At 47.2% G+C, this 24,389-nt stretch overlaps 1 protein-coding gene across 2 annotated transcripts in view; it reads left to right on the top strand.

Moving 5' to 3' along the window:
• The window catches only part of TVP23A (trans-golgi network vesicle protein 23 homolog A), a 43,900-nt gene that overhangs the window by 15,373 nt on the left and 4,138 nt on the right, over window positions 1–24,389 (top strand). For both annotated transcript variants that reach the window (XM_024985145.2, XM_002697961.7), the window contains exon 4: window positions 23,107–23,251. In XM_024985145.2, coding sequence (XP_024840913.1) covers window positions 23,107–23,251 — 145 coding nt within the window. The remainder of the gene's footprint in view (window positions 1–23,106; window positions 23,252–24,389) is intronic.

The following is a 24,389-nucleotide window of genomic DNA, read 5'->3' as shown; positions in this document are numbered from 1 at the left end:
TTTGAGATCCCATGGACTGCAGCCCATCAGGCTCCTCTGTCCATGGGATCTTCCAGGCAAGAGTAATGGAGTGGGTTGCCATTGCCTTCTCCAACATATGTATACCTGTGGCTGATTCATGTTGATGTATGGCAGAAGCCCACACAATATTGTAAAGCAGTTATCCTCCAAATAAAAATAAATAAATTTAAATATAAAAAAAATAAATGCTGTGATTGGCAAAAGCTTGGGCATTTATGCTGGCCAGGGGAAAAAGTGACAGCTAAGCTGAGGCCAAAGGATGGGTAGGAGTTAACGAAGAGACGTGGAGCGAGCACACACAAAGGCTTAGAGGGGAGAGCAAGAGCTTAAGGAGTTGAGACTGGTTTACTGGAAAGTAGTTTGAGCAGAGGCTCAAGGGCAGAAGGAATCACGAAACAGAAGCTGGGAGCTTGGGCCAGGACACTGGCAGGGCTGATGGGGGGAAGTGGAGGGGCACAGAGGAGGCAGAATCAGTCAGTCTTGGTGGTGATCAAGATGTGGGTGCAGATGGGGATAGTCAAGGGTGATGCCCAGCCTTCTGGCCTTGGGACCCAGGTGGAAGGGCACTTATGTGGGAAAGATGTTGAGTCCAGGGTTGTCTTTGTTGGCTTGTGGTGGAATGCTCTAATGGCCAGGTTTGATTGGCTGCAGGGCAGAGAGGCTGGATCTGATTGGGCAGGGGGAGGTCATGTGGGCTGCATTCAGAGATCTGGGAGGTAGCAGGTTATGGACCTGTGTGTGCCTGAGAGCTTCCAATCCCATAATCCTCTGCTGTGCCCAATGCACATCTCTGGTCCAGCCCTGGACCTGCCTAACTGGATTCCCACAGGATGGGCATCTCTAGTTGATTCTGATGCTCAAGAATATACAGAAGATATCATTTATATATGGGATCTAAAAAAAGAGGGGGGCGGGTACAAACGAATGTATCTACAAATCAGAAATAGAGTAACAGATGTAGAAAACAAACTTATGGTTACCAGGGGTAAGAGAGTAGGTATAAACTGGAAAATTGGGATTGACATATACATACTACATATATAAATATAAATATTATCATAAATAGGGCTTTCCTGGTGGCTCAGATGGTAAAGAAGCCTCCTGCAATGCAGGAGACCTGGGTTCAAACCCTGGGTTGGGAAGATACCTGGGAGAAGGAAACAGCAATCCACTCCAGTGTTCTTGCCTGGAGGATTCCATGGACAGAGGAGCCTGGTTGACTGCAGTCCATGGGGTCGCAAAGAGTCGGACATGGCTGAGCGACTTCACTTTCACTTTTCACTTTCATACACTGGAGAAGGGAATGGCAACCCGCTCCAGTGTTCTTGCCTGGAGAATCCCAGGGACGGCGGAGCTTGGTGGGCTGCCGTCTATGGGATCGCACAGAGTTGGACACGACTGAAGCGACTTAGCAGCAGCAGCAGCGGTATAAGGTGAGAATTGTTATTTGTAAATTCCATGTTGAAATGGATTCCAGGTTGACTTTGAAGGGAGGTGAGATTATGGAAGGGGTCCTGTAGCAGGAGTCTGGGATTTCAAGGCTATGTCTTCCTTTACTGCTTGCTGGCTTTGTGATTCTGGACAGGGTTCATCTTGCCTTGTTAAGCCGCCATTGACCCATCTGTGAAAAGAGGGAACCTGTACCAACCTGCCCTCCCTATGTGATTGCTATACAGTTTGTTCAGTACATGTTTATCCAGCATCTGTGTATAGGTGCTGGTTACGCCCTGGGGATAGAGACTTGGTCCCTTCCCTTGTCCTCGGTTCCAGGTCAGTGAAGTGCAGTGTGGTGGGGAGAGCACCTTGCTGAATCAATGAAGGATGTGACTCTGTAGCACACCTGGGCAGGTAGAGGAAATGTTATTAATAGTGATGCTGGGTGTGTTTTTCCCCAGTGGGCTGCTTTTTTTTCTTTTCTTTTTTACTTTTTTTTAGTGTGGAAAAAAACCCACAACATAAAATTTACCATTTTTGAATGTTCAGTACTGTTAAATATATTTATGTTGTCGTAAAACGGATCTACAGGACTTTTGCATCTACAAAGCTGAGACTCTTTCCCCTTCAATACCAACTCTCTAGTCCCTCCTCCCCCAACCCCTTTTTTCTGTCTTTCTTAATTTGACAACTTAATTTTTTTTTTTCCACTTTTTGGCTATGCTTCACAGCGTGAGAGATCTTAGCTCCTCCGCCAGGGATCGAACCCATACTCTCTGCCATGGAAGCATGGAATCTTTTTTTTTTTTTTTTAATATTTATTTATTTGGCTGCTCTGGGTCTTAGTTGTGGCACACAGGATCTTTAGTTGCAGCAAGCGAACCCCTTAATTGCGGCATGTAAGATCAAGTTCGTTGAGCAGGGATCCATCCCAGGCACCCACCCTGCATTAGTAGCACAAAATCTTAGCCATTGGACCACCAGGAAAGTCCCTGAATTTAACAACTTTAGATACTTCATGTAAATAGAATCATAGAGAGTATGTCTTTTTGTGGCTAGCTTATTTCACTTAACATTAATGTTCTCAACAGGAGAAGGCAATGATGACCCACTCCAGTACTCTTGCCTGGAAAGTTCCATGGACGGAGAGGCCTGGTAAACTGCAGTCCATGGGGTCGCTAGGAGTCGGGCATGACTGAGCGACTTCACTTTCCCTTTTCACTTTCATGCATTGGAGAAGGAAATGGCAACCCACTCCAGTGTTCTTGCCTGGAGAATCCCAGGGACGGGGGAGCCTGGTGGGCTGCCATCTATGGGGTCGCACAGAGTCGGACACGACTGAAGCGACTTAGCAGCAGTAGCAGCAATGTCCTCAACGTTCACCACGTTCTATCATATGTCAATTTCCTTGCTTTTAAAGGCTGAAGAATATTTCATTGTGTGTACAGACCACACTTTGTTCGTCCATCCATCTGTCAGTGGACACTTTGGTTGCTTCCATGTTTTAGCTCTTGTAAATATTACTGCAATGAACATGGATGTACAAATATCTCTTCAAGACCCTGCTTTCAAGTCTTAATAGATACCCAGAAGTGGGCTTGTTGGGTCATATGGTAATTCTGGTTTTAACTTTTTGAGGAACTTTCATACTATTTTCCATAACACTTGAAGCATTTTATGATCCCACCAGCAATGCACAGGTTTCCAATTTCTCTACATCCTCATCAGCAATTGTTATTTTCTGTTTTTTTTTTTTTTTTCAGAGTAGCGTGCAAGCTGGTATCTTATTATAGATTTGACTGCCTCTCCCTGATGATTAGTGATGTTGAGCTGCTTCTTGTGTGCACGTTTGCAACTTGCACATCATGTTTGGAGAAATGTCTGTCCAAAGTCCTTTGCCTGTTCTTTAATGGGTTATTGGGTTTTTTGTTGTTGTTCAGTTGTTGCGTTTTTTTTTTTTTAATATATTCTGGATATTAGGGACTTCCCTGGTGGCTTAGATGGTAAAGCGTCTGTCTACAGTGCGGGAGACCTGGGTTTGATCCCTGGGTCAGGAAGATCCCCTGGAGAAGGAAATGGCAATCCACTCCAGTACTATTGCCTGGAAAATCCCATAAGCTCTTATGAAATGTATGATTTGCAAATGTTTTCTCCCATTTCACTGGTTACCTTTCCAATCTGTCGATGGTTGTCCTGCAGTGAGCAAAAGTTTTTAAATTTTATGTAGTTTCAGTTATGATTTTTACTTTTGCTGTCTTTGCTTTTGGTATCATGTTGTGTGTATGGTATACGTTTTTACTGAAACGTTCACATATCATAAACTCAGAGTTTATACAATTCAGTGTGGTTTTTAGTATATCCACAATCCTGTCTTGTCCCAGGATTTTTCATCACCCTGGATGGGAGTCCTGGACCCTTCAAGCAGTCACGTCCCATCTCTCCCCTCCCCCAGCCCCTGGAAACCACGAATCTACTTTCCATCCCTTTGAATTTGCTCACTTTGGACACTTCACAGAAATGGGACCATACAGTATGTGGCCTTTTATCTGGCTTCTTTCACTGAGCATCATGTTTTCAAGGTTCATCCATGTTTTGGCATGTCCTTCACTGCTTTTTCTGGCTGAATCGTATTTCATTGTCTGGCTAGAATACATTTTCTTTATCCTTCATCAGTCGATGGGCACTTGAGTTGTCTCTGCTCTCTTGGTTCTTATGAATAACGCTGTGAACACTCACATGGGAGCCTTCCAGGTGGCTCAGTAGTAAAGGATCCACCTGCCAATACAGTAGATTCGGGTTCGAGCCCTGGGTCAGGAAGATCCCCTGGAGGAGGAAATTGCAACCCACTACAGTATTCTTGCCTGGAGAATCCCATGGACAGAGGAGTCTGGAAGGCCACAGTTCAGGGGGTTGTAAAGAGTTGGACACGACTGAGCGACTGAGCGTGCACACATGCACACACACTCGCACACACGTATGAACATTCAGGTACAAGTTTATGTTTGAATATATGTTTTCAGTTCTCTTGGGCAACAACCTAGAAGCCAAACTGCTTGGCCAAATGGTAACTATGTTTTAGTCATGCTGTGTTGCAGACCAACTTTTAGTGAGTATTCTGGGCTTCCAGCGGCCTTGAGGAGCAGGAGGAGCCTGGACGCAAGTTCAGGCAGTCCCAGGATTGGGTCCTGGCTCCACCATTCCCCAGCCAACTAACTGTGGTTGTGGGTTTGACTTGGCAGGCAGCCTCACAAGACATAAATAAGCTTTCATATATGGTGGCGAAGTGATAAAGAATTTACCTCCCAATGCAGGAGATGCAAGAGACATGGGTTTGATCCCTGTGTCAGGAAAATCCCCTGAAGTAGGAAATGGCCCACTCCAGTATTCTTGCCTGGAAAATTCCATGGACAGAGGAGCCTGGAGGGCTACAGTCCATGGGGTCACAAAGAGTCTGACACAACTGAGCGTACACACATACACATACCTGTTTATTTGGTTCTCTAGAAGGAAACAAGTCAGAGACACAGTATCTTCATCTCATGGAGGGACTCTGCAGCTCCCTTTTCTTATTTTCTCATCTGTAAAATGGAGATGAGGTTAGCTGTATCACAGGCTGTGTGAGGAGGACTCAATTGGGTGAAGAAAGTATATGTAACGAGGCCAGCGGGTCAGTTCAGTTCAGTCGCTCAGTCGTGTCCGACTCTTTGCGACCCCATGAATCGCAGCACATCAGGCCTCCCTGTCCATCACCAACTCCAGGAGTTCACTCAGACTCACGTCCATTGAGTCGGTGATGCCATCCAGCCATCTCATCCTCTGTCGTCCCCTTCTCCTCCTGCCCCCAATCCGTCCCAGCATCAGAGTCTTTTCCAATGAGTCAAAACTCTTCACATGAGGTGGCCAAAGTACTGGAGTTTCAGCTTCAGCATCATTCCCTCCAAAGAAATCCCAGGGCTGATCTCCTTCAGAATGGACTGGTTGGATCTCCTTGCAGTCCAAGGGACTCTCAAGAGTCTTCTCCAACACCACAGTTCAAAAGCATCAGTTCTTCGGCACTCAGCTTTCGTCACAGTCCAACTCTCACATCCATACATGACCACTGGAAAAAGCATAGCCTTGACTAGACGGACCTTTGTTGGCAAAGTAATGTCTCTGCTTTTGAATATGCTATCTAGGTTGGTCATAACTTTCCTTCCAAGGAGTAAGCGTCTTTTAATTTCATGGCTGCTGCTGCTGCTGCTGCTAAGTGGCTTCAGTCGTGTCCGACTCCATGAGACCCCATAGACGGCAGCCCACCAGGCTCCCCCGTCCCTGGGATTCTTCAGGCAAGAACACTGGAGTGGGTTGCCATTTCCTTCTCCAATGCAGGAAAGTGAAAAGTGAAAGTGAAGTCGCTCAGTCGTGTCCAACTCTTCTCGACCCCATGGACTGCAGCCTACCAGGCTCCTCTGTCCATGGGGTTTTCCAGGCAAGAGTACTGGAGTGGGGTGCCATTGCCTTCTCCGTTCATGGCTGCAGTCACATATAAATGGTACCTATTCTCTGATCATAAGTGTGACTTGGTATCCTGACTCTGGGCAGGGCTGGGGTGGAGCCTCAGTTGCAACAGGATGTCACGCTGGGATTGTCCCTGGAGCTGGGGACTGTCCCTCGGATGGAAAGTTTGGTTTATGCTTTCAAAGCACTGTCTTCACAAAGTTCATTTGGACCCACATGTTGTGATTTCCAATGGATTCCCATCCAAAGTGGGATGATGTCCTCTTGCTCCAGGCAGAGTTATTGGATCTGAGGATGGTCTCAGTTGTCAGGGCTGGTTTGCTGGTGGGGTTTGGTCAGTGTTCCGTGGTTGGTCCTCGTTCAGCCCAATGGACCTTAAATTGAGGGGACCACTACCCTCTGGTCTCAGGCACCATTGGGAGTTCCCTGTTGGTGGGGCCGGGACCCAAGGCAGAAATCACATGGAATCAAAATCCGCACCTAGCCTGTCAAGTAGGATAATGTTTTGTCTTTCAAGAAGTGTCCCACTGTCCATTCATCTTTCCATGACAGACACGCAAAGCTGTTCCTCAAAACGAGCTCCAGATGAAATTCTTGGCTGCTTTTAAGGGGAAGTTAGATTGAGTGAAAAATAATAGCAAACACTTACTATCGTGGGCACTATTCTCAGTGTTTTACTCATAATATTCATTTAAGCTGTATTACAAACCTATGAGGGCTTCCCTGGTGGCTTAGATGGTAAAGAATGTCTACAATGCAGGAGACCCAGGTTCGATCCCTGGGTCAGGAAGATCCCCTGCAAAAGGAAAATGGCAACCCACTCCAGTATTCTTGGCTGGAGAATTCCACGACAGAGGAGCCTGGTGGGCTACAGTCCAGGGGTCCCAAAGAGTTGGATACGAATGAGCAACTTTCACTTTTTCACAAGCCTATGAAGTTGATACTGTGATTTTTAAAAAAATTAATTTCAAGATGAAAGAAATTGAAGGAAAGAGTTGAGGGATTGGCCCGAGCTGAGGTCACACAGCTGTGCAGTTGCAAGGTGGGGATTTGAACCATTAGATCTGGCTCTGGAGTGGCATCTTAGGTTAGGCTGTGCTTCGGGGAGCAGGTGTTCATGCAGGTGGGGATCCCTGGGGACAGGCACTGCCCTGGGATCAGCATTCTCAGGCTTTTCATCATCTGCTTCCTCCAGGGAGTCCTTCGTATTTTCCTTGTGTAGATGAGAGTGTGGAGTTGCCCCTTTTTGGCAGAGCAGGCTTTCTCAGCCCTTGGCACTGATACACATGTGTGCTCAGTAGTCACTCAACTGTGTCTTGCGACCCTGTGGACTGTAGCCTGCAGGCTTCTCTGTTCATCGGATTTTCCCGGCAAGAACACTGGAGTGGATACTTGGAACTGGCTGGTTCTTTGTAGGGGCTGTCCTGTGTGTTGCAGGATTTTAGCAGCCTCCCTGGACAGTACCCAGTTGATGCCAGTAATGCTGCCCCCCCCCCACCCAGTTGTGACAACCAAAGATGACTCCAGACTCTGCCAAGTGATGTGGCCTTGGGGCAGAATTGCCCCTGGTTGAGAATGCTGTTTTCATTATTCTCTTGCTGTCTCTGGGGTTTGGATTTAGGGAAATTAAATTTGTATTTAAGGGGACGCAGAGCATGCTTGAGACCTCTGTATTTGACATTGACCCCTGAGAAGCTGATGGTGTGGCGGGACAAGGAAGGAAGCGGGCAGGTGATGGTACAGATATGCCTCAGTGGCTGTCCACTATTCCCAGAAATCAAAACAGGTACATCTCTGATTGTTCCACACACATTGTGCTACAACACACAGATGAGAAGAATAATTTTGTTTTTTCTTTGTTGTTAGAAAATCTGATTGCCTCAATTAGTGAGGACCCCTCACCCAGACCTCTGTATGTGCAACAAATCACTCTGCCCCTGTCCCCACTCTAAAATCTATTTTAAAAAATACAGAAATAATGACACATAAGTAGGTCTCACAAAAGGCTGATTGTTTAATTTTAAGGAAGGTTCACGATTACCAAGGAAAATAACCCACAGAATCAAGGAACTAGACAAATTTCAGTTCTCTTTGATTAGGACACAGAATTACATGTTTTGAAATTAACCCCTTACGTCTCCATCTCCTTTAGTTCCCCTTCTTTATGTTTCTTGTTAACATGAAATTGATTACATAAGCAACGCCAACAATATAGTCACCCAAGGGACATTTCTTCTGAACCATAACTCACACAGTTGAGGAAGGCATCGGGAACCAGGAGGAGGTGGTGGTCGGACGTTGGTTCCTTGATGTTCCAAGCTTGACCATGTGGACCAGGAGGGTTTAACTCATCATTCATTTATTCCATAGTTGACACTATTGACATTTGGGGCTGGACATTGTTTGTGGCAGGGACTGTCCTGTGCACGCTAGGATGTTTAGCGGCATCTCTGGCCTCTATCCACTAGATTCCAGAAGCAGTCCCCTAGTTGCAGCAACCAAAAACATTTCCAGACGCTGCTGGCAAGGGACCCCAAATCACCTCCCATTTGAGAGCCACTGATTTATTCTTTCACTCACTCATTTATTCGTTAAGTCAAGAACACCTTTCAAGGACCTTCGTGTGCCTAGCACTGTTCTAAGGACTGCAGAGAAAACTAGATGGGCATGGTCCCTGTCCTCATGGACCTGACGTTTTAATTGGGAAGAGACAGTGAATGTATCAGTGAATATCTACACAAAGTAACATCAGAGGGGGTAAGTGCCATGAGAAAGGGGGCCAGGTCCAGGCGGCCCGTTTAGATTCTAGAGGGCTCAGAGAAGGCCTGAGAAGGGGCATTTGGACTGAGACCAAAATGTGGAGGAGGAGCCAGGCATGGGAAGATGCACAGGAAGAGACTTCTGGCAGAGGGAAGAGCAAGTGCAAAGGCCCCGGGGTGGGAGCATAGTCTAGGGATGGTTGGAACCAGGCCAGGGTGTAGCAAGTGGGGAAGTGGGAGGAGGAGGCAGTTGGAGATTTGTTACGGAAGAGCTGCGGGGGCTTTGAAAATTCTGATGGGAAATTGGAATTGCTCTGCTTTGATGGGCAGTCTTTGGAGGGATTTGAGCAGGGGAGAGGCATGATCTGACTGACCCTTGATAATGCTCCCGGTGACTATCAAGTGGCCTGTAGGGCAAGAAGGGTAGCAGAAAGATGTTAGGAGGCTGGTGAAGGGGCCAGGGTGAAAGATGCTGGCCGCCCAGACTGGCTGGACTCCAGGGACACACATGGGGAACTTGGCTTAAATTGACCGTTGTCCCAATTCTGCCACCTGCTGGGACTTCTGAGATTGGACAGTGACGCCTGTCCCTGGGCCTGCATTCCCAAGGGATGTCAGCTCTTATCAGCATCCCCAGTGAACTCAGCAAACAAAGGACCCAAACTTCAGGACCTCCATTCCCAAAGGTGCTGAATCAGTAGGTGTTGAGATGGGTGTGACAGGCTTCTGCAATGTGATTCTGCTCTGAGTGACTTGGCATCTATTTCTGGATTAAGTAGGGAGTGGTGTGTGTGTGTGTGCACGCGTGTGTGTTATGGGTAGGTATTGATAATGGGCTTCCCTGGTGGCTTAGCGGTAAAGAATCCACCTGCAATGTGGGAGATGTGGGTTCAATGCCTGGGTTGAGAAGATCCCCTGGAGACAGAAATGGCCACCACTCCAGTGTTCTTGCCTGGGAAATCCCAGGGACAGAGGAGCCTGGTGGGCTACAGTCCACGGGGCTCCAACAGAGTTGGACTCAGCGACTAAACAACAATAGCAAGTGGTGATGGAAGGCTCAGCCATATATTCTGGCAAGTGATGCTGATGACATCTCCTTAATCAAGACTGGCTCAGTAACTTCGGGTTGGAATCCAAGGGGAATGGCCTGGGGCTGGCCCTACTCCAGCCCGAAGGAAATTCTCTTTACACAGGGGCTCAGCCTTGGGTGTTCCATGGCCGATGACTCACTCCTCACTCATTACGGGAGTAAGGAGGCTTTCAGAATGACTCAGAAACAGCCACAGATTGTGTTAATGGATCCTCACATTTTTCCTAGCATTGTAATACAGATGTCTCTCTCCTCAGGATAGTAAAATACTTTACAAAGTGCAAAGGAACAGTCAGCCAACTGACTCCAAGCCTCTGACATACTCTCTTGGACTAGGGATAATGATGAAGAGTCGCTCAGTTGTGACCAACTCTTTGCAACCCCATGGAGTGTAGCCCGCCAGGATCCTCTGTCCATGAAGATTCTCTAGGCTAGAATTCTGGAGTGGAAAGCCATGCCCTCCTCCAGGGGATCTTCCCAACCCAGGGATGGAACCCATGTCTCCCACATTGCAGGCAGATTCTTTACCAGCTAAGCCACAAGGGAAGACCAAGAATACTGGAGTGGGTAGCCTATCCCTTCTCCAGGGGATCTTCCCGACTCAGGAATTGGACTGGGGTCTCCTGCATTGCAGGTGGATTCTTTACCAGCTGAGCTATGAGTTCTTCCGTTGGGGGCTTCTAATGCCTGGTTGTCCTCAGCAGCTGCTCATGAATGAATGCGTTGGGGGCTGCAGCATGGTGACATTCTAAGCACACTATCATTCCATCTCCATCTGTGAGCTGAAGTAATCTAGAAAGAGAAACTTCCCCTCTTCAAATAAATTGCAGGATATACTGTACAGAGAAAAGGCATAATAAATGCTCCATTCTTGCCCTTCATTTTTCCATTTTCCAAGCGATGAGTTTTGCTCCCCAGCATCCCCCATAAGTGACCACTGAGGGTTTTGCATAAGTATCACATGACTCACGGATTCAGACATTTTTATTGCTGTTCAGGTTCTCCCATCTTTGGCCAATGGGAGTGTCTATCCGTTGGCCTCTGAATGTTTTGACCTGGCTCTCACAGTCTTTGACAGCTTCCTTGTGATCTGGGATGTTCCGATCCCGTATTCATTTCTTATTCATTTCTCCATCTGTGCCTGGAGGCATCACTTCTCCAGGGAGCTCTGGCTCCTTTGGAGAAGGGAGTTTAGAAGCCACAGTCTGGGTTTGTCTCCTGCGCCAGCTCTCCGGCTCTGTGACCAGGGAGTGCATCAGGCAGGGCTGATATTAATAGCATCTCTTAGTGGATGTATTTTGGGGACTCACTATTGTCACCAAGCCTGTGTCCCCTTTCACTTGCTCCATGGGTCTCTGCGAGACAGCTGACAGGTGGAAACTGACAGATGAAACTCTGGGCGGATTCTGCCCCTCAGAGCAGCTGCTAGCCTGTAGGGCACCTTTGTGCAAATCAGAAGAGATGACCCTTCCACCCTTCCTTGGGCAGATGGTTCCTCCAAGGCCTGCAGCTGAAGAGCTGAGCATGTGTAGATTTGCAGCTTCTTTGCTGCTTCTTTGCTCCAGGCCAGGGGCAATTTGCTTCAAGACTCCCTGAGCTTCTGACCCCTCAACTGCAGAGCGGCGCTCTGTCCCTTTTCAGCCTTGCTTATGTCCTCTGGGCTCATTTATCCCCAGGTAGGTGTTGTGGGTTGAAAAATTTATATCCTTCCCAAGAGATACATGTGGGTTTCCTCAAATGTGACCTCACTTGGCAATAGGGTCTTTGCAGATGTGATTAGCCAAGATGAGGGCATCCTGGAGTAGGCTGGGGCCCTAGTCCCATATGATTAGTGTCCTTGAAAGAAGGCAGCTGTGTGAAGACAGACACATGAAGGAGGCCACGCAACAACGCAGGCAGAGGCTGAAGTGATGGAGGTACAAGCCAAGAAATCCCAAGGGTGCCAGCTGACATCAGAAGGTAGGAGAGGGGGACTGGGATGGGTTTTCCCCTAGAGTCTCCAGAAGGAACCAAGCCTACAGACACAGAGATTTTGGTGTTTGTTTTGCTTTGTTTTTTTTTTTTTTTTTTTTTGAGCACAATGAAATGATGGGTTTTAAGACAACATGATCTTGGTGTTACCCAGTTTGCTGTGTTTTGTTTTAGCAGCCCTGGGGAGCAAAAACAGCACTTTCCTATATTCCCTGCTACTCTGAGGGTGGTCCATGGACTAGCAGCATCAGCATCACCTGGATGCTCATTAAAACGCAGACTCCTGGGCCCCACCCAGACCTCCTGAATCAGAGTCTGCATTTAACAAGCGAGCCAGGTGGTGGCGGTCCAGTGACCAAGACGCTATGCTTTCACTGCTGAGGACCCGGGCTCAGTCCCTGGTCGGGGAACTAAGATCCCACAAGCCTTAAAAAGGAAAAAAAAAAAAAAGCGAGAGAGCCAGGTGGTGTGCATGTGGAAAGGAAAAGCACTGTGTCATGCAATAGTATAACAGGAATGATTAGCCCCCAGGGCAAATGCACAGTTATTTCTGATAAGAGCGGGTATTGAACTCATTATTGAACCAGGCAGTATACTGAGTCCTTCTTTGCCTGTGATTCTCACGTAATCTTCCTGGCAGCTCCGTGCAGTTGGTACTTCTTACTCCAGAGAACACAATTCACACTAACAATGATTGAACGACGTCTCCTGGTTTTGCAATTCAGTAGTCCTGACTCTTATCCCATTTTACAGATGAGGAAACTGGGACACACGGAGAGGTTAAGTCACTTACTCAAGGTCACACAGGTCCTCAGGGGTGGAGCTGAGATTTAAATCTATGAATTTGTCTCTGAACTTGTACCCAGGACTCTCTCTACTCACCTCGCCTGCCCTCCAAAGGAGAGCTGATGAAGGCAGCATCTCTCTCTTCCTCCCCACCCCAATTTCTTCTCCCTTTTAACTTGTAAAATAACACATAACATCAGATTGACCGTTTTAACCATTTGGGAGTGAATGATTCGGGCTTCCCTGGTAGTCCGGTGGCTGCGTCGGAGCTCCCAGTGTAGGAGGCCCGAGTTCCATCCCTGGTCAGGGAACTAGATCTCAGAATCTACAACGAAGACTTGGCACAGCCAAATAAATAATAAATATTAAAAAAATAATAATGATTCGGTGGCATTTAGGATGCTGACAATACTACGCAGCCATCCTAACTGTCTCATTCCGGAATAAATTCATCACCCCAAATGGCAACCCCATAGCCATGAAGCAGTCACTCTCTGTCCTCTGATAACCGCTTACCTGCTTTCCGTCTCTGTGAGTTGGCCTGTTCTGGACTTTTCACAAGAATGGAATCCTGCACTATGGGACCTGTCATGTCTGACTTTTTTCACTTAGTATGTTTCCATGGTTCCTCCATGTGGTTGCATGCATCGATAGTACTCAATAATTTTTTCATTTTTTTTTCTCAGTTGTTAAATATGCATGACAAAAAAATCTACCATTTTAAGCATCTCAAGTCGGTGGCAGTAAGTCCGTTCAGACTGTTGTGTCACTGTGACCACCATCCGCCTCTAGAACCCCTTCAACTCCCCACATGGAGATCCTGTGAATGTGAAGCAATCAACTCCCATTTCCTCCTCCCTCCAGCCACCGGGACCCTATATTCTGCTTTCTGTCTCTATGAATTTGCCTCTTCCGGGTAGCTTACATAAGTGAAATCTTACAGTATCTGTGTGTTTGTGTCTGGCCTCTTTCACCGAGCCTAAGGTTGTCGAGGTTCCCCCACACTGGAGCAGGTTTCCACGATTCATTCCTTTTCGTGGCTGAGTGACACCCCATTGCACGGAGAGTCCACTGATGGACTTTTGGGCCGCTTCCGCCTCGTGGTGACTGTGAACGTTGCCTCTGTGAAACTTCGTGTGCAAGGTTTTGTTTGAAGGCTTGTTTTCGGCTCTTCTGTGTTCCCGTTTCATTTGAAAATGCTGGGTCTTTAAGGAATCTGGTCTGTGGTTTGCACAGCAGCAGTGGCAGGGAGTGGGCGGTAGCTAGAGTCCGTGGGGAAGAATCACCCCTGGAGCCCTCGAGGAGAAGCTCGAGTCCCCGCAGAAGGCCCAGCCAGGGCTGAGCGGCCAGGGGCCTGCTGAACCATCTCTGGGGGTTCCCTTTGCCCAGCATTTTGCAGCTCTGCATACCCAGCTGATTGGAGAAGGGCATGGCAACCCACTCCAGTCTTCTTGCCTGGAGAATCCCATGGATAGAGGAGCCTGGTGGGCTACAGTCCATGCGGTCACAAAGAGTGGGACACAACTTAGCAACTCAACCACTATACCTAGCTGATAAAGATGGGATATCTCTTTAAAAAGAAATAAAGAACAGAAACTAGAGGGGAAAACTGTGGCGGCCAGAGGGAAGTCTGTTCTTTTATTCACTTCCATACTCAGATCTCTGTCGTGCTGACCTTTGAATCAAAACTCTGAGCGCTTAGCAACCAGCATCTGTTGAGACATCCCAGCAGCCCCAGGCCTGCCTTCCTGGCCCAGATGTTGGGCGAGGATGAGGATGTGCTGTCATCTGAAACAAGAAGTTGGAGTCTGAAGGGTGATGGCACTAACGTTGCATCTGGAGCATTCTAGAAAAGTCCGTCTAGCCCCCACAGCTCACCTGCTGGGTTAGCAAGGCTTTTTTAAGTGTGGGTTCCTTCCTCCCTCTTTGTCCTCATGACTGAGTTTACCTTGAAGATAGAACAAAGGAGGACTCCTGGATGGCAACGAGCATGCAGATCTCGTTAAAATGAAGATTTGGGCTCAGGAAGCCTGGGGTAGGCCACTGATCCTGCCTTGCTAACACACTCCAGGGCACGAGGGGAAGGGAACAGGTGGATATGGTCTTCGTCGTCACTCTCTGGGGTCCCCTTCCCTGCCACATCTTCCTGGCGACACGCTGCTGTTAGTGTGAGAGCCACCTGACTCTAAGTGGGTGTCAGGGCTGAAGAAATACAGAGTAGCATCCTGCTTCTTTTCAACAATGAGGAAAGAGCATCCAATGGAAAGCATCCGAAAGGATCATGACCGGCCAAGGCTTTTTCTCACTTTCTCCCATTCTCAAAAATTTTGACCATGAATGAATCAAACAGTATGTAGAGTGATATTAACAACATGTCCCCCTCTGGTCTGGCACCGTAGGTGTTTTTCCTCCTAGAAGCCTTGGCCATCTGAGGTTAAATGCTATTCTCCCATTTTACAGATGAGTAAACCGAGGCTCTGAGTGGTTTAATGCCCTGTCCAGAACCATGTACACAGAAAGGTTGGAGCGTGAGTGTGGATCAAGGCTTTCTGTCTTTCACTGTACTGACTGTCCAGTTTGGAGGTGGGTGGGCATTTTTACTCTATAGAGAGGGGTTGCCTTTCTTTTTTGCAGAGGAACTGGTAAGCCCAGAAGGACAGACCTATTTTCTGGAATTTTCCTTATGCATCCAGCTGTAGCAGCCAGTTACTCAACTGGGGATTTTTAGGTATGATTTTTTTTTTTTGACCACAGATGGCCCCCAGAATAGCAACCTATAGACCTTTTATTCTTTTTCTTCTGAAACGTGCCTTGGCTCGATGCAAAGTCGAGTCTACCTCTGATGATTTCTTTATTTTTCTATTTTTTAATTCAGATTTACATAAAAGTACAGAGAACAATGCCCCCGGTGTTCCCATTACTCAGCTTCAGTCATGATCAACACGTGGCCAGACTATTTCATCTTCACCTCCGCCCACTCCCCGCCCCCAGATTATTTTGGAGCAAATTCTAGACATCATTTCAGATGCTATTTTTGTAGCAAAGTAAAGGAAGGAGAAAAGATACTGTCTTTCCTCAGACCTTTGCCACAGTGAAAAGCAGAAGGCTTTTCAGAGTATTTGAAAGATGATAGAATTGATGCTTTTGAACTGTGGTGTTGGAGAAGACTCTTGAGATCAGTCCCTTGGACTGCAAGGAGATCCAGCCAGTCCATTCTGAAGGAGATCAGCCCTGGGATTTCTTTGGAAGGAATGATGCTAAAGCTGAAACTCCAGGACTTTGGCCACCTCATGCAAAGACTTGACTCATTGGAAAAGACTCTGATGCTGGGAGGGATTGGGGGCAAGAGGAGAAGGGGACGACAGAGGATGAGATGGCTGGATGGCATCACTGACTCGATGGACAAGAGTCTGAGTGAACTCCGGGAGTTGGTGATGGACAGGGAGGCCTGGAGTGCTGCGATTCATGTGTCGCAAAGAGTCGGACATGACTGAGCAACTGAACTGAACTGGAGTATTTAAAATTGGATGTTTGATAAAGAATTAGTTTTCAAAGTATTTTAACCAATAAAGGGCAACTTTTAAAGAAACTATTAAATCACTGTGGAATGGACAATTAAATCAAACTTTTGCCCCCAGTTTGAATGTGCTTTAGAAGTTTGTAGGGGGACTTCCCTGGCAGTCCAGTGGTTAAGACTTCACCTTCCATTGCAGAGGGTATGGGTTCGATTCCTGGTTGGGAAGCTGAGATCCCAACGCCTCTCAGGCAAAAAACCAAAGCATGAAACATGCAGTATTGTAACAAATTCAATAAAGACTTTAAAAATGGCCCATATTTAAAAAAAATCTTTAAAAAAAAGGAAGTTTGCTGGGAAGGGGATGTGTGTGCCTGGGGTACATGGTCCTCTCCAACCCCACCCCTGACTTTACTCTGGCTAGACAGAGCACCACCCCCAACCTGTGACCATTTTTAAGAGTGGTTTTAGGTTTACCGAAAAACTGAGCAAAAAGTACAGAGAGTTCCCCTAAGCCCCTCCCCACCCCAGAGTTCCCCCTATGGTTATCATCTTGCAGTACCGTCACACATTTGCTGTGATGAACCAGTGCATTGTTCGATAAAGTCCACAGTTTCCGTCAGGGCTCATCCTTGACGTTGTACCTTCCCTTGTTGCTGTTTAGCTGCTCAGTGTGTCTGACTCTTTGCGATCCCATGCGCTGCAGCACGCCAGGCTTCCTTGTCCTTCACAGTCTCCCAGAGTTTGCTCAAACTCATGTTCATTGAGTTGGTGATGCCTTCTGTAGGCTTTGACAAACGTATAATGGCATGTATCTACCATGACAGTGGTGGATACAGACCAGTGGTCCTACAGACCAGTTTCACTGCTCTGAACATCCCCTGGGCTCCAACTATTCATCCTCCTTGTCTCTACACGCTGGCAACCATTGATCTTTTTCCTGTCTCCGTAGCTGAGGCTTTTCCAAATGTCATAGAGTTAGATCCATACAGTATGTCGTCTTTTCAGCCTGGCTTCTTTCACTGTGTAGCGTGCATTAAGGTTCCTGCATGTCTTTTCATGGCTTGAGAGCTCATTTCTTTTTTGTGCCGAAAAATAAAATATTCCTTTGTGTGGATGTACTATGATGTATCCATTCACTTATTGAAGGACATCTTGGTGCTTCCAAATGGGGGAAGTTATGACTAAAGGGCTTCCCAGATGGTGAAAAAACCTGCCTGCCAGTGCAGGAGATGTAAGAGACACAGGTTTGATCCCTGGGTTGGGTAGACCCCCTGGAGGAGGGCATGGCAACCCTCTGCAGCATTCTTGCCCAGTTAGAGGAGCCTGGTAGGCTACGGTCCATGGGGCCGCAGAGTCAGACATGACTGGGTGACTAAGCAGCTGCAGCAGCGCACATACAGTAAGTCGCATTCATCCTAAATGTACAGGTGGATGAATTTTTATATAGATGCACATGAGGAATCAAGATGTGGGACATCTCCAGCATCACAAGCCCTCTTGTGTGTCAGTCACTGCTCTTGCCTTCACTGCTCTGACTTCAAGCACAATCCATTGTTTCTTCCGCTCCGGCAGCTCCTGCCCTATGGCTTTGGAAGTAGGTAGTGAAGTAGCGGGGAGAGGTCATTACTGGCAGTTTGATTCATTTTGGTTTGTCTTTAATGGAGCCTAATTTCATCATCAAATTCTTCCTGCCTGTCTAGAGCAGGGATTGGCATGAGTTCTGGTTAGATATTTTCAGCTCTGCCAGAGAATGAGTGAGCATGGCTGCGTTCAAATAAAACTTTATTTACAGAAACAGGAAGTGGAGTTTGGACGGGAGTTTGTGAGTCCAGGATGTTCTCAGTCGCTAAGTCATGTCCAACTCTTTGGGACACCATGGACTATAGCCCACCAGGCTCCTCTGACCATGGAATTCTCCAGGCAAGAACATTGGAATGGGTTGCCATTTCCTACTCCAGGGAATCTTCCCAACCCAGGGATTGAACCCATGACTCCAGCATCCCCTGCATTGGCAGGTGGATTCTTTACCACTGAGCCACCAGGGAAGCCCCCAAACCAGGATAGAGCAGTGATTTTCCTTTGTAAAGTTCATGTCCATTTGTTGTTGTTCAGTCGCCAAGTTGTGTCTGACTCTTTGTGACCCCATGGACTGCAGCACGCCAAGCTTCCATGTCCCTCACCATCTCCTGGAATTTCCCTAAGTTCAAGTTCATTGAATCGGTGATGCCATCCAACTGTCTCATCCTCCGTTGCCCTTTTCTCCTTCTGCCTTCAATTTCTCCCAGCATCAGGGTCTTTTCTAATGAGTCGGTTCTTCGTATCAGGTGGCCAAAGTATTGGAGCATCAGCTTCAGCATTAGTCCTTCCAATGAATATTTAGGGTTGATTTCCTTTAAGACTGACTGGTTGGATTTCCTTGCAGTCCAAGGGACTCTCAAGAGTCTTCTCCAGCACCAGAACCTGAAAGCATCATGTCCAGGCCCCACTCCAAATCTAAACCCACATGTCATGGGACCAGGGTAGCCTTGTGAGCATTTTAAGGCCTCCTCAGGTAACTTTCAAGCACATATCATGCAAACCTACTGGCTTTCCCTCCACAGGGGGAGACGAGATGTGTGCTGGGCCCAGAACTGTGAAAGTGGCTTTGAATTTAAACAAAAGCCCAGCTAGACCCTCCTGACCTTGACTTAGGTAATCTCATTTCCCTTTTCACCACCTATCATTCTCTCTTCTTCCTCCTCTTGAGATAACAGGCTTCTGTCCTGGGTTGGAGGGGGCAGGATGGATACTGATCAGAAAATACTTCTGTAAAAGCAGTAAAGAACCCACCTACCAATGCAGGAGATGCACATTTGATCCCTGGTTTGGGAAGATCCCCTGGAAGAGGGCATGACAACCCACTCCAATATTCTTGCTGGAAAATCCCATGGACAGAGGAGCCTGATGGACTATAGTCCATGGGGTCACACAAAGAGTCGAACCGACGGAGCACGCACAGTTGAGGATGAGGAAGTTTCCTTGGTGACAGCAGAGGGGCTGGGGCATTATGGGGGAGATCAGGAGTCTTGGGGGATCCCTGCAGAGATGAAAAGTCAGCCCCTGGGGAATGAGAGAGAGAAAGTGTGGTCAGAGGGGGAATTTTACAGTTTGGCTCCTTGGGTAACGGTTTTGAGCGTGTGTGAGATTGTCAGCAGTTCGCAACGACTGAGCATGGTGTGTGTTTCAGGCACTGTATACCTGCCACCTTCACTTAATCTTTTGAAGCAAATAATCTCGGCAGGGGCTTCCATGGGCCCTCCCATTTTACAGAAGCAGAGACTGAGGCAATGAGAAGTTCTGTAGCTTAGGGACAGCTGCGGAGCTACTCAGAGGTTGGACCCTGGCAGTCGGGCATCTCTGTACTGTTTGCCTGTCAAGGCGTGGGCACCAAGTGGGTGCCTGGGATCAGGGAGCTGGAAGCTGGTGGTGTTGAGAGGTGGAGATGACTGTTGGCTCATATGTGCTCCGAGGCTGTAGAGGTGGCCAGAGAGAAGGCTGAGGGCACAGGGGACCCCATATCAGGGAAGGGTGGGTAGGCTCAAACTACAGCCTTCCAAACTCAGAATGTGAAAGCTGATCTCTGAGCTCACATTTGTGTTAGCGGAGGGAGACGGGTGAGCCGGGGCCCAGGCTAGGCAGACTGTAGGGAGAGGGGGTGAGGGTTTGAAGAGCTGTCCAGAGAACAGCCCATGTAAAACAGGATTAAAGCATTATTTGAAAGTACAATAGGAGTCCTTTTCTGCTTGCTTTGGGCTTGGTTTGGATACTTAAAACAACAGCAGCAACAATAATGGTACCGTCCATTCAAGTTAAGGAAACAGTCAGTTAATCAGGACTCAATTAAAGCAGAACCTTCCAACAAGTGGAATTTTTTCTGCATTTTATTTCAGGAAACCACAGTCAGAAAAAGAAAAATAGTGGGTGGGCAGGGGATTTATTTGAAGGCATAAATTCCGGGTTTCACCTTGGATTAGTGAACACTTGGGCCTCTGTACACCTTTTAAGTCTGTACTGTTCTACAAAAAAGACAGATGTTCCCAGTAAGCCCAAAGGGACTGATTACAAGGTTCAACACAACAAATATTTGCTGAGAATCTTAAAGCCAGGTGCTCTTGGGGGTATAAAAATGGTCTCTGCCCTCAAAGGACATTGGAAAAGGATTCATTTATCTTTGGGTGAAGGGCTTCCCAGGTGGCTCAGCGGTAAAGAATCTGCCTCCAAGCAGGAGACTCGGGTTTGATCCCTGGGTTGGGAAGATCCCCTGGCGGAGGAAACGGCAACCCACTCCAGCATTCTTTTTTTAAAAATAATTTTATCTATTTATGGCTGGGCAGGGTCTTCATTGGTGCGCGAGGGCGTTCTCTAGTTGCAGAGTGGGGGCTACTCTTTGTTGCAGGCCCTAAAGTATGCATATTTCAGTAGTTGGGCACATGGGCTTAGTTGCTCCGCAGCATGTGGAATCTTCCTGGACCAGGGATCGAACCCGTGTCCTCTGCATTGGCAGGCGTTTTCTTATCCACTGCGCCACCTGGGAAGTCCCCACTCCAGCATTCTTGCCTGGGAAATTCCATGGACAGAGGAGCTTGGCGGGCTACAGTCCATGGAGTTGCAAAGAGTTGGACACGATTTAGCAGCTAAGCATGCAATGCATGCATCTTTGGGTGAAGGGGGCGAAATTATGTTAAGACAGTTAAATCCTCAATAATGTATAAGGCAAAAAGAGGTATCAGAGGCGGACTTCCCTGACGGTCTAGTGGTTAAGACTCTGCGTTTCCACTGCAGGGGGCACAGGTTTTATCCCAGTTCAGGGAACCAAGGTTCCACATGCCATGTGGCGTGATCAAAAGAAAACAGTATGAGAGATTCCCCAGAGTCTTGTCTTCTGGAACAATCAGGTTTGGAAGTGCCATGCGATCACATCTAATTCTTAAATGCCTCTGGTTCGGTCAGATGCCAGGAGAGCTCGGCATCTGAAAGGCACAGGTGAGAACCTTCGGGAGAACAGATGGCGTTGGGCACAGCCCCTTCTTCCTTTGCAAGAGGAGGAGTAAGTGCCGAGGTCATCACACACCCTGCATCTGAATCTTAGCTGACATCCCCGTGGGAGTCAGGAGCCCACCGTGCTACAGGAGCCTCCACGGTGCTCACCCTGACCGCCTTCCTTCTCGGAGATCAAGCAGGCTCGTCCCCCGAAGGCCTGTTGGCTGCCTTTAGACGTGGCAAGTTGGAGGCTCCCAGGCCCTGTGAAACACAGCCTGCGGCATTTTATTGACATAATTAGTGGCCGTCATTTAAAACTCAGATTTCCCACAGAAGGTCTAGGTTTCTAGCTTCCTGCAGAGATATCGGGTCTGGCAATACTGGGTTAGTTTGCTAGTGTCAAGTTGCCCGCCCTCTTTCCCCAGCAGTGAATTACTACCTGTCATGGGGCAGAAAACTAAGATCACGGCATCTGGTTCCATCACTTCATGGCAAATAGGTGGGGAAACAGTGGCTGACTTTATTTTTGGAGGGCTCCAAAATCACTGCAGATGGTGACTGCAGCCATGAAATTAAAAGACTCCTTGGAAGAAAAGTTATGACCAACCTAGCATATTAAAAAGCAGAGACATTACTTTGCCAACAAAGGTCCGTCTAGTCAAGGTTATGGTTTTTCCAGTAGTCGTGTATGGATGTAAGAGTTGGACTGTAAAGAAAGCTGAGCACTGAGGAATTGATGCTTTTGAACTGTGGTGCTGGAGAAGACTCTTGAGAGTCCCTTGGACTGCAAAGAGATCCAACCAGTCCATCCTAAAGGAGATCAGTCCTGAGTGTTCATTGGAAGGATTGATGTTGAAGCTGAAACTCCAATACTTTGGCCACCTCATGCAAAGAGCTGACTCATTTGAAAAGACCCTGATGCTGGGAAAGATTGAGGGCAGGAGGAGAAGGGGACGACAGAGGATGAGATGGTTGGATGGCATCACTGACTCAATGGATATAAGTTTGAGTAAACTCCGGGAGTTGGTGATGGACAGGGAGGCCTGGCATGCTGCGGTCCATGGGATCACAAAGAGTCAGACACGACTGAGCAACTGAACTGAATGGGGCTTGCAGGATCAATTTCTTTTTTTTTTTTTAATTTATTTTATTGAAGTAGAGTTGATTTACAATATTGTGTTAGTTTATGCTGTACAGCAAAGTGATTCAGCAGTTATACATGTATATACATTCTGTTTCGTATTCTTTTTGATTAGGTTTATTACAGGATATTGACTATAGTTCCCTGTATACAGGAGGACCTTGCTGTTGATCCATCCTCTATATATAATACTTTGGATCGGCTAATGCATCCTCAGTCCATCCCTCCCCAACCCCTTGCCCTTGCATACGGCCTGCTTTCTGGCTCCAGGGTTAAATGCTGCTCATCACCATCATTCCTTGGTGGCATGGCAAGGAAATGGCAACCCACTCCTGTAGTCTTGCCTGGACAGAGGAGCCTTGTAGGCTACAGTCCATGGGGTCACAAAGAGTCAGACACGACTGAGCAACTTCACTTCATCACCAGCACCAGTGGTTTGGACCTGGACATGCCCACGTGGCCCCCGCTGATGTGAGGCTTCTGAACCCATGGGCTGCATGTGACCACGCAGCTCAGTTACTGGCGGAATAACCCAACATTTCCCTTTGGGGAACTGGTCATTGTTGCTGCTAGGCAGGAAGGCGGTGATCATTGTCACGATACACTTGAAAAGTGACCCAGTTTCGAAGAGGGCAAGTGATATTTGCAGTCAGATTATGGGAAAGTACTGGATTCTTCGAGGGTGGGAAAAATGTTGGTGTGATGAGGACTGTTTTGAGTCTTCTAGGCGAGTGATGCTTTCTCTGAGCTGTGCCCTGGTGGAGTCTGGGTTGAGACACACCAGGAACATGTGGGTCCTGGAAGCCACAGAGCACGTTCAGCCACTGTCCTTGGGGCCCTGGTCTGAGCGGGCTTCTGGGTTCTTTCCTAGGCACCCGGTGGCCACGTTTTTCCACCTGTTTTTCCGCGTGAGTGCCATCGTCACCTACGTGGGCTGTGACTGGTTCAGCAAGAGCTTCGTGGGCTGTTTTGTGACTGTGCTTCTCCTCCTGTCCTTTGACTTCTGGTCTGTGAAGGTGAGCCCCGGCCCCCCGCAACCTGTGACACCCTCTCCCGAAACACGGGCTGCGTTTCCAGCCGCTCACTGACCCTTATGCACACTTGAGAATACTAAGCCAACATCACTTAAAAGCAGAGGAAAAAAGTACATTATATAGTTGAATAAATGGCTTCTGGGTGGCCACTGCCATGCTTGCAGACATGTACTATGTGAGGGAGACAAGTCCACAGGGTTTTAGGGTTTTTGTAAATTTCACATATCATATCATAAATAATGTATTTTAAAATTCTATAAAATAGGCGTACATGTATACATATGACATATGTGTATGTATGTCTGGGGAGTCTGTGTTTTTTGTGAATGGAACTTAATTTTTAAAAGTTTTTATTGGAATATAGTTGATTTACGATGTTGTGTTAGTGTCCAGCATATAGCAAAGTGAATTAGTTACACATACGTCTTCTCTTGTTAGATTCTTTTCCCATTTAGGTCATTAGAGTACTGAGTAAAGTTCCCTGAGCTATACTGTAGGTACTTATTAGTTATCTATTTTATATATGGGTTCCCCCGATAGCTCAGTTGGTAAAGAATATGCCTACAATGCAGGAGACCCCAGTTCCATTCCTAAGTCAGGAAAATCTACTGGAGAAGGGATAAAATATATATATTTTACATATAGTAGTATGTATATGTCAATCCCAATCTCCTAATTTATCACTCCCCCACTTCCTCCCCCAGTAACCCTAAGATTATTTTCTGTATCTATAACTAATTCTGTTTTGTAAATAAGTTCATTTGCATCGGATTCCACATATATGCCACGTCATGTCTGTCCTTCTTTGTCTGACTTACTTCACTCAGTGTGATAATCTCTAGGTCGATCCATGTTGCTGCCATGGCATTATTTCATTCCTTTTTATGGCTGAGTTATATGCCATTTTATATATGTACCACATCTTCCTGATCCATTCCTTTGTCGATGGACAGGTAAGTTGCTTTTTAAGGTAAGCTTAGTTAAGAATTATAGACCTTAAAACTGATTTCGAGAAAGCCCCACTGTTCAGTCCCCCTCTCCTCAGGTTCGACATGAATTGGTCACTTTTATTCATTCAGGATAAGATGAGGCCTCTTTCTTGACCTGTGATCTGATTAGG

The sequence above is a fragment of the Bos taurus genome, chromosome 25 (genome assembly GCF_002263795.3).
Source record: "Bos taurus isolate L1 Dominette 01449 registration number 42190680 breed Hereford chromosome 25, ARS-UCD2.0, whole genome shotgun sequence".
Lineage (NCBI taxonomy): Eukaryota > Metazoa > Chordata > Mammalia > Artiodactyla > Bovidae > Bos > Bos taurus.
This window is presented reverse-complemented; position numbering and strand designations above follow the sequence as displayed.